This window comes from Trichoderma gamsii (assembly GCF_001481775.2).
Source record: "Trichoderma gamsii strain T6085 chromosome Unknown Scaffold_2.2, whole genome shotgun sequence".
Lineage (NCBI taxonomy): Eukaryota > Fungi > Ascomycota > Sordariomycetes > Hypocreales > Hypocreaceae > Trichoderma > Trichoderma gamsii.
Genome location: NW_020171339.1, coordinates 85252 through 102172, shown reverse-complemented (window position 1 = coordinate 102172; position 16921 = coordinate 85252). Strand labels below are relative to the sequence as shown.

The 16921-nt window shown below is 50.2% G+C and overlaps 5 protein-coding genes across 5 annotated transcripts; 2 read left to right on the top strand and 3 right to left on the bottom strand.

The window, feature by feature from the left end:
- Positions 1-689: 689 nt before the first annotated feature.
- On the bottom strand, positions 690-2171 carry TGAM01_v200584 (LPXTG-domain-containing protein; the record flags this gene model as incomplete). Its single annotated transcript, XM_018808194.1, has 3 exons — positions 690-1519; positions 1574-1825; positions 1883-2171. 3 exons carry the CDS (start codon positions 2169-2171, stop codon positions 690-692), a joined length of 1371 nt encoding a protein of 456 aa, XP_018658594.1.
- Positions 2172-6527: 4356 nt separating this feature from the next.
- Positions 6528-8069, bottom strand: TGAM01_v200583 (hypothetical protein; the record flags this gene model as incomplete). Its single annotated transcript, XM_018808192.1, has 4 exons — positions 6528-7324; positions 7388-7545; positions 7616-7697; positions 7802-8069. 4 exons carry the CDS (start codon positions 8067-8069, stop codon positions 6528-6530), a joined length of 1305 nt encoding a protein of 434 aa, XP_018658592.1.
- A 271-nt stretch (positions 8070-8340) lies between these two features.
- On the top strand, positions 8341-8949 carry TGAM01_v200582 (hypothetical protein; the record flags this gene model as incomplete). Its single annotated transcript, XM_018808191.1, has 1 exon — positions 8341-8949. One exon carries the CDS (start codon positions 8341-8343, stop codon positions 8947-8949), a length of 609 nt encoding a protein of 202 aa, XP_018658591.1.
- Positions 8950-10475: 1526 nt separating this feature from the next.
- On the bottom strand, positions 10476-12973 carry TGAM01_v200581 (hypothetical protein; the record flags this gene model as incomplete). The annotated part of the gene is made up of 3 exons (XM_018808190.2): positions 10476-12324; positions 12413-12752; positions 12832-12973. 3 exons carry the CDS (start codon positions 12971-12973, stop codon positions 10476-10478), a joined length of 2331 nt encoding a protein of 776 aa, XP_018658590.2.
- Positions 12974-14886: 1913 nt separating this feature from the next.
- Positions 14887-16014, top strand: TGAM01_v200580 (nicotinic acid-5; the record flags this gene model as incomplete). The annotated part of the gene is made up of 5 exons (XM_018808189.1): positions 14887-15079; positions 15131-15268; positions 15339-15642; positions 15706-15796; positions 15862-16014. 5 exons carry the CDS (start codon positions 14887-14889, stop codon positions 16012-16014), a joined length of 879 nt encoding a protein of 292 aa, XP_018658589.1.
- Between the last annotated feature and the right edge of the window lie 907 nt (positions 16015-16921).

Genomic DNA, 16921 nt, shown 5'->3' with positions numbered 1-16921 from the left:
CATCGGCAGTTTGTCAGACTGATGTCCACAAATTTGGATCTGTCATATGAGGAGCTTGGAACTCTTCTCTTGTTTCTACTGTTGCAGTTGAGTTTGGCTGAGATCAACATCACTGCCTCGGTGAAGCTTCATATAGTCGTTTTGCATTTCTGTGCCCTTTTCCCTTAGGATATGTATAGTAAGATGCCCCCCTATTTTTGTTTATGCACATTAGTGCGAAGGAGCCGATTTCATACTTTTGCTTTATACTCGTCTCGGCTAGGGTAGTAGGGATATATGGCAAGCGTGTTTTCTTTTTCATCCTGATCTTTTTGGAATTGTTTACAGCATTGCAGGTAAGAGGGTCGGAAAGATAAGGGCATGACATGGCATGGATTGATCTGCTAGCAGATTTTGTGATTCAGCGTTTATATATATATTGAATTTTCAAAGCAAAATGATTGCTTGGCTATTCACGATGAAGACATTGCGATTGAATGATAGTGACCTTGAAACATTCTTTTCATAATTCATTGTGGATATCACTAATACAGACCCAAACCCTCCCATACATGCACCGCCGATTCCCTTCCCATTAGACGTATTGTACAAAAAAAAAAAAGAAAAAAAGAAAAAAGAAAAGAAAAGCAGTCCAAAACAAGCTTTGATAGATATCGCTAAATAATATGACCGTTCAACAGCTCCCGATGTTACCTCGTAGGAGGTGGCGGGAAAGATGTCTGAATAACCTCACTCTGGACAGGGCTTGCCGCGTTCGTCTGGTTCTTCTTCTTGCTAACAAGCCCAAGGGCATTACCAAATCCTTGGTTTTCGTCTTCCCACCTCTTGTCGACTCGGTTTGGCCTTGGGCTTAGCGACCAGCTAGACTGGGCCAAGTGAGGCGAAGGAGAGTACCCCCGCTGCGGAGTGGCAAGTAGAGGAGCACTTGACCGAGTGGAAACAGCAGAAGCAGGAGTCGAGTAGTCATCCGGCGAGCCAAGCCGAGGAGAGATGTGCGCCGAAGGAGGTGGTGGCAGGCTAGTGATGACGCTGGGCCGCATTATCGCACTATCCTGTCGGCTAGTAGTGACGTTTAACGAGCTCTGGCTATTCCAGGGATATTGGGCCTGAGGATACGTATTTGCGCCGATGGGAATACCATTGGTAACCATGACATGTGCCTTCTCGTTGCCTTGAAAGTTATCATCGGGCTGAGCACTTTCTGGAAATCTGGGGGTGACGGGAGTCACTCTGGTCTGGCAGCGGAAAGAATAGCCGGAGGCGCGGTCTTGCTCTTTGGCACGATTCTTGCGTTTGCGAATGCAAACAAACGTGAAGGCTGCAATCAAGGCCAATAGAACAACACCGCCAACGACGATGCCCACGATTGTCGGAGTGGAGATTGCAGGCCCTTGGTCGCCAGAAGATGGAGATGAAGTAACAACTTGGACGGTATCATTGCCAAAGAGTGGCTTGTTCAGCACTAAGACGGAGTCTGACGCAGGCTTCACCTGGCAGGCCCCTTGTAAGGCAAGAAGGACTAAGAGCATGCGTTAGCAACGTATAGAAGAGAGATAGACTTTATACCACGTACAGTTGGACATGTAATCGTGCTCTCCATCCGCCTGGATACACTGCAGGCATCCCTGAACTTGATTGCTGGTGATGGCGCCCCCATTGACATCGCAGTAATCATAAGGGGTCAAGCTCGTCGGATTCTTAATGCTTAGCTCGAGGGCATCAGAGAGGCTCCCGCACCCAACGGTCGTCGTGCAAGGGCCCGAGTCAAAGCCAGTGCTGTTGGGATAGCCAAATATGCAGTAGCTGGCAGAGTACCGTAGGTTGTCTATATTACATGTAAGTCACGGCTATTAGACAGGAGTTGTAGAAGTTGGGAACTAACAGAGGAACCAATCCTGATCACTCTCGCTGCCATGGGTGTAAGTGCTATTCTGTAGGCACGTGAAGCAGCTCTCCAGCTTTTTCCCCTGTGGCGTACTATCCAAGGCTGTGTCGGTGCAGACGATATCTTTCCACTGCTCATCGAAGAAGGTTGGGTCCGATTGTGAGATGTTGGAATCGGTGCAGACGCTTGTGCATGGTGAATTTGGCGAGACTTGCAGGGCTTGCGTCAACGACGGAGCAGCGATGAATAGAGAAATGGCTCCACGACGAATCGATATGTAACCCATCGTGTCCGATATAAAGAGCGCCGGTATGTTGGAAAATGAATGATAGGACTCGGACTGGATGCTGGCAAAGAAAGAGTCGAGTGCGTGTTGCAAGAGAGTAAATGCTATCGAGAGAGTGATCCAGCAGAAAAGTAGCGAATGGATTTAAAAAAAAAAATCTGTCAAGACTCCTTTATTTTAGATGGATACACAATTGCAATTGCCTCTCAACGGTAAATTGAAAGGTAAGACAATGTCGCCCTTTTCAAGTATTAATAGTATCCACACGGGTAGATGAAGCCGTCAGCCGCAACACAAATAGGAGAGACAGCAATGAGAACAAAGATGATGGCAGAGGTATCTGCAAATCAAGGCTGTAACGAGAGTATATAACGAGAGAATAAAGGAAAGGTTGAAACAATCACACTCAAAGCCAAGATGAAGGGGGCAGACACCGCTCATAATATCCTGGTCCACGGCGGTTGAAAGCTTCCTGAACCCCAAGGCGCCGGTGACGAGACTATCGTGACGGCGGCAAAGATACTCTGGCAGCATAGCATGACGGTAGAGACGGTGGCTTGCCGCCCATGGCTATGCACCCAAACACCCTCGCTTCCGCCTCAGCTGCTCCATCACACGCATCCATCTCCGTCCGTAAGCTCTCTCCGTCTCTTGCTTGGCGCTTGGGCACCATCTGTCGCCATAGCACTAACTGTGCAAGTTTGCTTGTCTCCCTTGCCCGGCAATCATCGCTGCCCCAGCCCCTTGCATCCCTGTTCATCGTTCATCCCATCATCGCATCGGGAAGCTTCACTCGTGCCTGCGGCCAAGATTGCCACCAAACAGGCGTTCCTCGTCGTCGCTCCGGCCCAATGAGAGGCGGCAGACGCAGAGTCTCGAGCAAACTAGTACTTCTCTAGCATGTGCGCGCGTAGCGAATCGCAGCGAGCGGCACGAACCAAGAAAGCGGGAGATGCAGATGCAGGTTTCAAGGTGTGTGATGGACCCGGGAAGTGTTCGGCGCTTAGCAGCTGCACGTGAGACGCCCAACCCAACGGAGGCTTCCCATTCGGCCAGTGTTTTGATGCTACTGCCAGGCACAGAGATGCGATTGAATCTGTTACGATTTGCTAACTGGTCGATCAGTACGGATAGATCACATAATGACTATCTACTGCACTATCATTTTCTAGTTGCGAGTTTATCTGTTCTCTAGAATAATGCTCCACCGCAAATTAAGACACAAGCGCCTTGAGCGGCTCAAAAGTCGCTCTATCCCAAGCTACAAGCAAATAGCCGGGGAGCAAGACTGTTGGATCCAGTAAATTTGCCGCTTATATATTGCTTACCGCTCGATCGGTGGTGTGATGCAATCAACAATCGTCTGTTTTCCGCCTGGAAGCGCTACATACACGCGCTGAAAGACGAACCTGCTTTCAACCCAGAGCAAGCTCTACTTGAGCCACGCAGCGGACAAACTCCCCATTGCGGCATCACCCCAAGCGCTTTGCAACGCAACACAGCTCAGCTCAGCACAGGTCAACACACACATCTTGTTTAGTAAGAATAATCATGTTTGAATTGATACCTATAAACGCCGATTACCAAAGAGCCACTGGTGGGTAACTAGAAAAAAGAGAAAGGTACAAGGCACGACCATTTCCATATCGACAAAAGACTCCCACGCCAGGACACTTCACGTTGAAAAAGAATCCTCAGTCTTAATTTCCCCACTCTTTTTACTTTTAATCACTGTCCTCATCGTCTTTGCCGCCCTTCTTCGCTGCCTTGGCAGCCTTCTTCTCGGCCTTCCGTCGTTTCCGCTCAGCCTTCTCCTCAGCAGTCTCACCATCGTGCTTCTTTCGCTTCTTCTTGTCCTCATCACCAGCAGGGGTCTCTGCGTCATTCATCTTGGTATCAGCCTCCTTGGAGGGTGTGGAAGGCAGGACAGGGATGGAAGTGGTGGCAGGAGCAGCAGCAGCCGCCGCGGCAGAGGTATCTGACACGCTGAAATCCTTGTAGTCGGAGGTCCACTTGGCAGGAGTAGCATCGTTGGGTCGGCCAAACTTGTCGAGCTTGCCATCAGCCTTGAGCTTCTTCTTCTCCTGGGCGACAGGGCCGAGGCCCCATCGTCGTGGGTAAAGGTCACGCTCCATGATGCAACGCTTGACCTTTGCGACGACACCATGGTCGCATGTAGACATCTCCACCGTAGACATCTGGGCGATACCAATGGCAATAGCCTCACCCTTGGTGGTCATCAAGACAACTTCTTCGTGGTGCTCAATGCCAGACTCTGTAAGAAACAAACTTGTTAGCGGCAGGTCCCTTAAGGGTAGCTAAAGGCTTCGAAAGCCATTGCCAAAACAAATCACATACCATAACGCAGGAGACCGGGCAGCATAAGCTTAGCACCGTAGCAGACAGCGTTGACAGCGCTGTCCTTGACAACAAGACGCTTGTAACCAGTGAGCAGAGTCTCGAGAGGAGCAATGACTCTGCGGAGGTAGGACTCGTCGCGGGTGTTGTCCATGGTCCACTGAGCATCCAGAACATCGTGCAGGGTAACGAGGTGCTTGGTCTCGTCCATGGCACCACTGCGCACACGTCGGAGCTCCTGCATGTGGGCACCGACACCAAGCAGCAGACCCAGGTGCACACACAGGGTTCGGATATAGGTACCAGCCTCGCAGCTCACCCAGAACACACCCAGGTGGCGGTCATTGTCAAACTCAATCAGCTTGCTCTCGTGGATGGTTCGGATACGAAGCTGTCGCTTGACGGCGGAAATCAGAGGCGGGCGCTGGAACAGGGCACCGGTGAGGGTCTCGAGAGCGCGGGCGAACTGGGCCTGGCCGCCAGGCAGCTTGTCGTGGAGACGAATGATGGCAACGTACTCCTTTCCGGCTCCCTGCTGGGACTTGACCAGTCGAGTCGCTCGATCGATACAGACAATCAGACATCCCGTGACCTTGGGGTCGAGGGTACCGCTGTGGCCGGTCTTCTCAACGCTAATGGTTGTGCGCCGCAAATGGCATTTGTTAGCTCAATGATTCGATTTCAAAATGGCAGCTGATTGAAGTTCCAAATCCATTCAGATTGGACTGTAGGCGAGTACGAACCGAAGAATTCGCTTGACCCAGGACACAACCTCGTGACTGGAAGGGTTGGAGGGCTTGTCCAGGTTGATGACACCAGAGCTGATGTAAGACTTGATGTCACGCTTCAAAGGCGCAGATCCATTGGGAATGGGGGTGAAGTGGCCGGTTCGCACAAGAACTAGAAGAGAGAAGAAAAGAGGTCAGCGCAAGGCTCGAGTTCAGATACTATGATTTTGCGTCTTGTTCCCATCTCTTCCTCGCTTCCATGCCACTTTGACACCTCATTCTCACTCAATTGAGCGCTACAATTCCATTTCAATGTGCCAAAGACCAGAAGAGATGATTCACTCACGATTGTCATAGTTCTTGAGAAGCAGCGGCCACTGGCTGGTGTCGACGGCAGGAGTGGTGGCCTGGGGCTTGATGATGTGCTCCTGCTCCTCCACCTTCTTCTTGTTCACGACTTCGGTAACCATTTTGGCAGTCTCTCTCCGAGTTGATCGTCCGAGTATCCGAAAGCCTGGAGTAAATTGGAAGGTGCAAAGGCTGGTGGTTCCAAACGACGAGGGCGAAACTGGGCGCGCTTGCACTCGTGATGGATTTTTTTTCTAGTTCTACCACCGGTTCGAGCTTCCAGATTTTTTTTTTCTTTCGCTCTGTGGGGCAGAAACTTTGCATGCAAAGTGTGGCGCCAATTGACCGCTAGCCCTGTTATGGATAAGCGTGTATATGCACGCCACATCTCAAGACGCACCAGCCACACTCACCTCAACTTGTCTACCGCGGCGTAGTCTGAGCGTCGATTTTCTGTGCATAATCTGTAACTACCTGACGCTTTACACAGATTTTAATCTAAGCCATAGCAATAATTGGAGCAAATGACACTCAATGCTATTTCGAATAATTTTCAATAACTATCCAGATGCTTCCATCAGTCTTCTCAAAAAAAAAAAAAAAAAACTCGAATATTCGTTCAATGCATATTCAATGTTCTGGTCTTATATATTCAAAGAAACAGGCACCATCAAGGCGCACTTGGGTATCCCCAGCATCCTCCTTCCCATACATACGTCCGGTTTTTCTCCCTAGGTTGCGCTCACCGCGCTCCAATATCAACAAAAGAGTTATATAGATATATACATGTGTGTTATAAATCGCTCCAAAACACCACCGGGGTAAAGAACAAAACAGCAAGGTATCGTCAACTGCCTCCGCAAAACCCATAGACATGTTCATTAATTCGTGAGCATTATTTGGCCATATAAAAGCCTTGCCCCTATGCAGAGGGCCCATTCACATCATATTGTCTGGGCGGGCTATCAGAGCTTCTCCCGTAGCCGGGATGCCCCAGAATTGGAGTTTCAACTTGGAGAGCGCGCGGGTCTGGAGCGACGCTGCCGCCAGCACTGTCGACGTGCTGCATTTCGTAGGACTCGTCCTTCATCTTGCCCTTATCCTCAGGCGACAAGGGCCATCGCTCGTTGCCTCCATGACTAGCTGTGTTGTTGACATCAACGGCCGAACCAAGAGCGAGACCAATTTCCCGTAATGTGCGAGGAGAGCCCAAGGCTGGTTCTGGCCACGGCATGTGATTCACGTCCGTCGCGCTGACGGGACTGTTGTATTGAGAAGAATACGGCGAAAAGTATCGAGGGAAGTTCTTCTCGGTGTTGATGGTCACGGGGGAGTCATCCCAGTTCCGGAGAGGACGCTGGCTAATGGGCGTTTCGCCAGTGTCATGGCTCATAGGCATCGACGGCCAGCCGCCATGGTTGGAACCCATCTGTGGCATATTGATCTGCAACTTCCTGAGAAAGGCCTTTCTTCGTCTCCTGCCTCTGCAGATGACGGCGGCACCGGCGAGGATGAGCAGGAAAATAAATCCTCCCACGGCGATGCCAACTTTCCCACCCAGACCCAAAGGCCCATGATCAAACCAGGCTGGGTTTACCTCCGGCGTCTGTGTGGGAGTAGTGATGTTGACGACGTTGCTTGAAAAGAGGTTGCCCTGGAGTCCCAGCTTCTTTCCAGCGGCCGGCTTCTGTAGACATCCAGCCTCGAGAGCAGTAACAACTACATGGCATGTTAGCAAACGTCCACATCGTCATCGGGCTGGATACCCAGGAGGCATCGTACAATTTGCCAAGTACTTATCCTTCACTTGGAGGCACTGTACACAGCCGTTGAAGTCGACGGTGTCGCCCGTGGGCCATATGTCGCAGTAACCAAAGTCGTCATACTTGGCTGATAAGTTATGGTACGCAATAGCATCAGCAAAGACGCCACAGGCCTTGCTATAATTCGACATGTCAGTCGCCGCATATACACATGCTATTTTGACACGCCTAAGACGTTGCTACTTACCTCGTGGTACACGGATTGTTGATATAATCATCGTGCTTTGGCTCATTGAAGACGCAGTATGATACGGCATACCGCAGATTATCTAAAGGGCAAACCGAACGTTAGAACTCTTGCTTACCACTTTCGACACGCCATCGTATAGATAGTGAGGCCAAAGGTACATGGGGGGGAAAACAAGATACATACAGAGCGCCGCCATGTTGTCGGTATAATTGCTGTCCGTGGCATACCCGCTGTTCAGCTCACATTGGACACAGCCCTGGAACACGGTGCCAGCTCCATTGTCATAGCCGCCGGTGTACTCATCCGGCTTGCAGACAACGTCGGCGGGGGTCGTCGCGTCCAGGACGTTGCCGCAGTTGACCGAGCACGGCGAGTTTGGCGCAACGATGACGGCCTCGGCCGCCGGCAGCACGGCGCCTACGGCCGCGAAGCTCGTGAGGAGGCGTAACATGTTTCTTCTTGGGAAAAGAGCGTTGGGGAGGTTTGGAATAGCGAGCGTGGGATTGGAGCGAAGGAGCTGTAGCAAGACACAGTGCCGGCCCGTGCTACATGCCACGCCTTTTACTATTGAATGTGAATGGTCACGAAGCAAGAGACGAAAGGCATTCCTCAGTTCGAGGGCTAATCGAGATTGATATATCAGCGCCGGGAGACGCGTCCGTCAGTGAAGCCAAGCGACCAGGAGGCTGCCGAGTGATTGTTGGATGGCAGATGTGATGAAGATGCAGAGTCGCACCTCAGGTGCTTCCCTCAGACGAGAGGACATGGGAGGTCCTGATCCGGACAGCAGTTCTCTTGGTCTCTTGGTTGGTGCTGGTCACATTCTCCACCCCAAGTGGACGTGCGGCTCGCCCGCCATCTCGCCGCTCAGTCCAATCTGCGTCGTCCCGTCCATGGCGAGCTCCAGGGCTAGGCCAGGCGAGGCCAGGCCGCATAGACTGTCACGTCTCGTTCGGGGAGGCCTCGAGCCCACCCCGAGCTGTGAACGGCAGCTTCAAGCCCGTCCCCTTGCTTGTGGCAGCTGCACCACCACCCTCAAAACGGCTGTGATGCCGTACCGTTCAGGCAAATGCAGGCTGCCAATGCCCAGTCCCAGTCCTTCTTCCGCAGACAAGGGCTCATCTCATCTCGCCACTAAGAGGCGGGATCCCCTGCGTGGCGTCAAGCCTCTGCAGGGATCCCTGCTCGCACTTCACATCGCATCACCGTTGCGGCCCTCCGATTGGCAGCCCGCTGGGACCCGGGCGCTTAATTCGACATTCTGGATGGCCGCTGGCCGTTGTTGTCGGCTTGGAGCTGCTCGGGCTGCTGTGTTCCGTAATGAAAATTGAGAGAAAATTGTCTCTCTTTGCAAGTCTTTGCCCTCCCCGCCCGCAAACAGGGCCGAGATCCGTCCAAGAGCTGTTGGTTCAGATACTAGACTACCTAGTGCTGGTGATGATCACACCGTCGCTCGTATCCGTTCCTCAAGCTGACAATGTACCCTCAACAGCAACATCTGATTCGCAGCATCCTCACGTCATCCACAATACGGCACATACTGTAGGCACAGTACACTGCATCAGTTCATGTATACATGTATGCAAAAGCTCTCTCGCACTCTGCTCTTGCTGCAGGAGGAAGCCTTACTGCTACCCTCTGCGTCTCCTCTTTTCATCCTGCACTCCATCTGTGGCGGCCAAGATTCTCCGCCCGATTACATCAGTCTTGGACCAACATGCGTTTTGCGTACAAAAGTCCTCCTCCTACCGTATCGTTTTCTCTATAATTCCATCACCGGATGGAGACGATACCGTGTAAATATTGCCATTAGCGCGAGATGCCCGGAAATGCCGCTTGTTGGCGGCTGTTTTCACACACAAGTACCGTGAATACAATCTCTGTAGACTACTTACTCACATCTCATATGACAAAATCGCCGCGGCTCATACACAACCTTGTCTCTGTGGATAAATTGATAAATTGACATGCAACTGACATGCTCGGCAATGCATACACTAGCAATACCCTTGCTCCTTGCGCGCTGCAAACCTCATCACGTTTTCTCACACCAGACTCTATGTGCCCATAACCGCCCCCAAGCGCCGCTTTATGATGCCACGGATATCACATCTTCATCACGCTTTGGTGATGTTGGTCGAGCACAAACTCGGGGATGATGCAGAAGAAGAAAGAAATGGCCTCTTTCCTTTTCTTCACTCTGTTAGCCGCTCTGAAAATCCCGCTCGAAGAAACAAGGGGAAATATTTAAATATATAGCCGCTTAATAATGGTTAATTGTAACATACTTACATCACTCTACTCCGTGCATGTATGTTCTTCTACATCGGCACTAGAACCAATGACATACCGCCATGGCGTCGCAATTCCCAGGGTGATGATGGCGTGGTGCGAATGGAATGGGCCCCTATACGCGACAGGCGCTGAATATGAGTGACAATTACATGTAAAAATCGTCATCTCAATTTCTTCATCAATGCAATTAATTAACCGTAAACAATATCTTTTAATTAAAAATACTGAATTCTATCCTAATACTTGTTGCCGGCAAAAGACAGCAATATACTGGTAGCCGAACTGAAACTCCCAGAAAGAACTCCGTCTATATGTGTCTATCCAGAGTAAAACTTAGATTAGAGTAACCAAAACAATAAACACGTGGATTAACGCCATTTTTTGTTTGGCCATGTTGGTTAGTGCACCCATATCGTGCATTAACACATACAAAGCCACGTCCATGCCATCTGTTGTTCGTCTATTAGATGAAAAGGGCCGTTCTTAAAGCCAAAGATACTCGCTAAATACAACCAAACTAAAAACAAAGGATTCCATTTGCTAGCCAGAAAAGTAAAATCCATTACCAAAATGAACTCACGCGCCGTCTCACAATGCGTTCTGGCACCTTCTCCACACATTTGAGCAAAGAAAAAGTTTTTTCAAGGCCATCGGGCAGTTCCAAATCGGGGACCAGTCGCATAGCAGTAGGAGTCTTTGGGCCGGAAATATGGTCAGCAGCACGTTCCTCATAACTCTCCCTCTCATCTCTCTTTCTCTCTCTGGTCAAGTGCTCTAATTCAGGTCTTGTCGAGTGAACGGGTCGATATGATAAGCCTAAGCCGTATTCACCCCTCTGATTCTCATTTTGCGATGGCACGCGCCGGTTGGACTGTTTCCTAGCAGGTTGCGACTCTGGTACTTGCTGCGAGCGACTTCCTGACCGACCCCTGGCCCTCGAATGGTTCTGGCGCCTAGTTCCCGACGGAGGACGGCTTCCATGCACAGGGCAGCTGGCAGAGGGGTATTCCTCGATGAGAGTGAACTGCGAAAGGTCGATGGGCTCCTTTTGAGACATTTGTGTGCTTCGTGACCCTCGCCGTCTATCTTTTAGATGCTTATGAGAAGAACGTCGCCGACCTCTCCCAACCTCCTCCGGGGTAAGTTGTGATGCTGTGTGAGACTCCAAAAGGTGGAGCGGTAGTACAGCGCTGCTCGAGTAGCTTCGTGCCATTTCATCAATCTGGCCCTGACTGTAACGTTCTTGAAGATGATATTGAGACGATTGTCGCGATATCGGCTGTCCATATTCACTACCACGCCGACTATTCCAGTCTGATGATCGCCGCTGGCTGAGGAGCGACTTATGACCCCCTTGCCATCTGGAGTTATTCGCAATCTCAGTAGTCCTAGATCTCTCATGAGTTGCCACATGCGATAATCCAGAAGGGGCCACCATCGAGACGGAAGCTTGACGAGGTCGACCTGATTGGTTGTTATAGACGGAGACGTCCGATCGCATGCTGAATCGTTTATCATCTTCCGTATTATCAGGATAAAATGCTACATAGTCGTCCCGATCTTTCCGTGATCCTCGAAATGGCTCTGGGGATCTTATCGCGGAATGGATCGAAGAGTTGAATGCGTCTACATGTACCGGAGATTCTGATTCAAGATATCTTCGGAGCATATATTGGTCGGGCGGGATATCCAACTGTAAAGATTCCATGTTGAGCTTGGGACTTGATGCTTGCGGTGCATGGTCGGCCTGTTGTTTATGTGATCTGTAGTAATAATGCTCCTCATCATGTCTTGAAGATTGATGATGTTTTTGCTCATTGGCATTATTCGTATCATTCCCGTACCAGCCGTGTAAGCCGACTTCTTGTTGATGGGCAGCATCGGGGACACGATCTTTGGGCCTTTCCGGACTTCCCCATACTTGCTCCTGAGAGTCATGAAACTGGGTTGTATTGTTGCGTGAGCCTGCATCTAATTCGGGTGAGCCGTTGTTATCTGATCGGACGACTGGCTGAAGCGGCTGATACGCCAATTTCGCGTACGGCTCAGAATCCGTATCAACCACGAGGAGGCCCGTCTCTCCACGACCCATTATGCCATAGACATGAATTTCACCAGACTGAATACCAATCACAGCACTTGTGCCGACGTACGTCGTTTCGCCCTCCGTGCCACAACGGTTGGCAAAGACGACAATGACTTCTTGATTGGAGCGTGCACGAATCAGCGGCTCAAAGCGTGATACCCAGTACAGTAAACTCATAGTGTCGGGATCCTGAAGAGTGCTCAAGAATTCCTGCTGCTCGTCATTAGTGAGCCACGCCATAGGAACTACAACGAGTCGAGCACCGCTGTCCAAGACATGCTGCCCGAACTCAAATTTGCTCCATGGAGCTTCAAATTTATATGGGCTAGAAGCGTGGATCATCAGTCAGTATGGTCATGAGAACACGTAGAGAAGGAGAGAAGGGGCCATGTCAGTCCTATGAAACAACTCACTTCAAGTCCATGCAAATGCCCATGGCAGTTTGGCCCAGGCCAGGGATCCGCTGTCCAAGAAAGCCATGGGAACCCTCCAAAGCCCAAGTCTCATCGGTGTAATAGAGGTGCACTTTGCGATAGTTGGCCACCGTCTCACCATCGCCGTTGACAGTAATAGCAGAGTTGTAATACTGGGGGTCCGTGGGCCAGTTGAGCGCTGGATCTACCTTTTCGGGGTAGCCAACGACGACAGTGCAGTCATGCTTGAGGGCCGTGTTTCGAGCCCAAAGCGAGCTAATCCCCGTGCTGCATTCTTCGAGATAGGGAGATATATGAGCTAGAGACTTGAAGTTGTAGCCTAGACAATAAGAAGAACTATAAGTTAGAAAACCCCACAGAGCAGATGGAAAGTGCCGTAGAACTTGATGTGGGCGTACCGGTAAAGGCCAGCTCGGGGAGCACCAAAAGGTCTACTTGCAGGTCATCTGCGTCAACCTGACTCAGGATCTCGTCCGCCTTGCTGAGGTTGTTTTCCACATCTGCAACGTGCGGCGCAAACTGAAGGCACGCGATCCTCATCTTTCCACCGTTTCAAAGTCCAAGCGCCCTGGCTTAGCCCGTCTCTCAGAGCAAACCAGACGAGCAACTGCAAAGCTGCGAAAAGTCAAGCGTTGCGGGCAGCGCCCGGCTTTTCGTAGCAGCTCCTCTACAGCTCAGTACCGCGACAGGCAAGGAGCAGGCGACACTAATTCCGGCAAAGGTGTTTGTCGTTGGACAGCGGCCAACAGCAGAACGACTCTTTTGGGCGTAGAGGGCTGTCAAGAATGGAGCCCGAGACTTTGCGTGTTGGCCGTACGGTTATGGAGTATCGGAGTATCGATAGAGGGGTAGGATCAAGGTTCCTAGAGGTGGTTCGGTACATGAAATGGCAGGTGGCGTTCCGTAACTCTAAATGCCGGGCACAAGTCGAGTACTAGTAGTGACACACGCGCTTTTACCTGTTCAAGCTGCCAATAAAGCTGATACTTTTGACGTGCTGCGGAAGAAATCAAACGAACATGAAGCTTCTCCCAACTCATGGCCAAGGGAAACAGCAAGGCGACAGACCGCACAGTATATAAAGCGAAACTTCACCAAGTTGATACCTGTCAATTTACGCTTATAAGACGGCACAGCCTCTACGCATAAAGTACTTCGTACAGTGGCACTTCAGTTCTCTCCAGTCTTAAGCCCGTGGCTGGATTTTGTTTCAGACCCTGCAAGGGGTCTTTGCTTAAACAAAAAAGGCATATCTGATTGGGTGATGAGAATTCCCACATCACGGCTGACCAATGACGTCGCTCAGTTTGCCGCCACCCCGCCGCATTCTGTCGCAGAACAGACCTGGCTTTGTGAGTGCTACTAGTAGTGAAGACAAGCCAGATAGTATATGGCTGTGTATATAAGACAGTACTGGCATCTACGAGATTTCATACGGCTATCCAAATCTTAACGAGCTCTTTACACGCGACAAGACACAATAGTATAGATTTCATAAACACAAGTGGTATGCTGACGTTGGACTGATATAGGTGCTCTCTGTTTCCTCGCAAAACTCGACCGTGGTCTATAGCCAAGTACCCTGCAAAGTCCAATGCCACTTATACCTGTACGTTGCTGAAGGCTGATACACAGTTCCCAAGTGATATACTGCTCACAAGGCTATGACAAGGTGCGGAACTTTGCTACGGCTACCCTAATCTATACAATATTGGCTTCCATTGTCAAGTTTGTCTTGATTATTTTCTTTCAATTCCCCATAGTCCACGGCAGCTATATGCGCACTACTTCAGTATATATATCACTGCAGGACAGCAGCCATCGCCCTTCGCTACGTCTAGATCGTTTTCTTCTTCATTGTACTTTCTTACCTTTAATGGTGCCCCAGTGTGAAAATAAGCAGCTGACGTCGCAATGTCACACAGACAATGATCGACTGACAGAACATTGACGATGCATGTGAGACTTCGGCTGAGATAGACTGACGTCATCTTTGCCACATTCCGCGATACAGTAATGGTCACTCTTTTTCCGCAAATATTGATGATTGGTTCATATAAGAATTATCTTCATCACAGTCAATACTATTTCTCTTACATGGCTTCAAACAGCCACAAGCCTAAGAAGGTCCCAATAGCTGGTAAGCCGCCTGAAACAGACTCCTCCTAGAGAGGCTCACTTCGGCTAGCCCGCTGTCTTTAGCGGGAGGCTTCCCCCAATCCTTTCCGGGGCTTCAGCGTTATTAATAGCCCGCCCAGATAGGCATCTATCACCAATATCCCACTCTCGTCATCGTCGCAAACCTCTTTAGATCCAACAAGCCATTCCTGCCTGCCCACGCGACCATCCACGCCAACACCAGCATCACGGATCCCCGAAATCGATCCCGGCCGCCTCTCTTCTTCTCCTTCCGCGACACCCTCGGCCTTCCGTAATAAACGCCCCATCAAATCATGGTGGCCTCGGCGTCGAGCTTTGCGTCTGTCCCGCAGTCAAACGGCGCACCGATGCCTCCTCCCGAGCCGATCGCATCACCGCCCGGATACAAATTTCCAGTGCAGAACCTGAAGCGTCGCTTGACACGGCCTGACAAGGTGCCGCTGGTGCTCGTCGCCTGCGGAAGCTTCTCGCCTGTGACGACTCTTCGTAAGTCGGGCGCGGCGCTGATATAGATGACTCTCCCTAACGAGTCTGTAGACTTGCGAATGTTTGAATTGGCGGAGGAATATGTAAGGCAGAGTGACCCCGGCTTCGAAATCGTTGGTAATTACATGTCGCCCTGCTCGGATGCGTACCAAAAGGCATCATTAGCACCAGCCGACGACCGGATTCAAAGTAGGTTTATAATTGGCTTAAGATACAAGATAAAAGAGAGAGTCGAACTCTCGCTCACTGCTCTCCATAGTGTGTAGCCTAGCCGTCGATACAGACTCGACGGCCACCATCACCATAGACCCTTGGGAGACTGTACGCCTCGATGAAGCAGGCAAGCCTCTCTATAGCCCGACGGTGGATGTCCTCCGCCATTTCGACCACGAAATAAACAATGTACTCGGCGGCATTGAGACTCACGACGGCGTTTTCGTGAGGGCGCAAGTCATGCTACTTATTGGGGCTGATCTCGCCGTAACAATGGCCGATCCTAAAGTATGGGATCCTGCGGATCTTGACGTGCTGCTGGGCTACTACGGGGCATTTGTTGTTGAAAGGTAGCAAACCCTCGCCGGTGTCGACTCGTCTGAGCAAGCGCTAATCTCTGGAATGCCATTCAGGCCCTCACAATGCAGAACCCAGGATGCGATAGAGCCTCTCAAGAAATACGACAAGATCTGGGTAGTTCCAACAATTACCAACGAAGTCTCCGTAGGAAATCTCCCTCTTTTTAGTCTTATAGTCACTTCTATTGTGCTAACGAGGCGACTATCTAGTCAACACGAGTCCGTGCTCAAATACAAAACGGAGAAAGAGTAGAAGATATACCCGATTCCGTCTACAAGTACATCAAGCTACACCATCTATACCAAAAGCAGCCCACGTCCAATGGCACACCTATCGAGATACCCAACGGAAATTCAAACTAAAACACGGCTCTTGTCATATTCACTTTACAGCGTTGCATAATGATATACTCGATAACACACGTCTTTGCTACTGTACGTAGCAGTATCAGGAGCACTAGAGCTTACAAAGCTCGTCATGGTTAAGAAGAGTACGTTTATTTCCCCTTTTTCTTAGCACATGACGAAAAATCCCAATATTGACTATTATGTAGGCAAAAGAGGGATAACAGCAACAACATGTCTAGCGACTCTTGTTTCTTTATATTGCGAACGCTTTGGCTGCATTATTGGTTAAGAAATCATACACGGCATACCATTATTAGTAGAAGGCTCATTGCACAGTATAGAATGTTTATACCTGGAAAGATGGCAAGCGAAGCATATGGTTGAACATATACACGGCATATTACCAGTTGGAATAAGACATCAAGTTATCGTTTCTCCAACCATGATCACAAAAAGCTGTGGGGTGCAAGCCTGTGACTACATCATTCTTCCTACCGCGGCATTCTCCGCCAGTGAAATCTTGTTTGTTTCAACCTCCCATCAGTGAAAGACGAAGGCTTTGCATATGCTCTGTCAGGCATGGCTTTGAGGACTGACAATTGATAAGGAGGGGCCTCCAACGTAGCTACTTACTATATCAAAGGTCATCCCGTTGATCAATGGGCTCCCCCTTGTTTCCTCGGACGAGTGCCCCAACTCATTCAGGCAATGTGAAGAGATTAGATTAATGGAGAGGGGGAGAGAGAGAGAAAAGTCCATAGCTACAATGTGTGGAGATCGGTCCGACACGTCACTTTGTCACAACAGCGATTACCGGCTACAGTTAGGGAGCAACACCATAAAAAACGTGCAAGACAGAAGCGTGTTGATATCAGCTGTCATATCACAACTCACATCGACACAGCTATGCGAGATACTACCT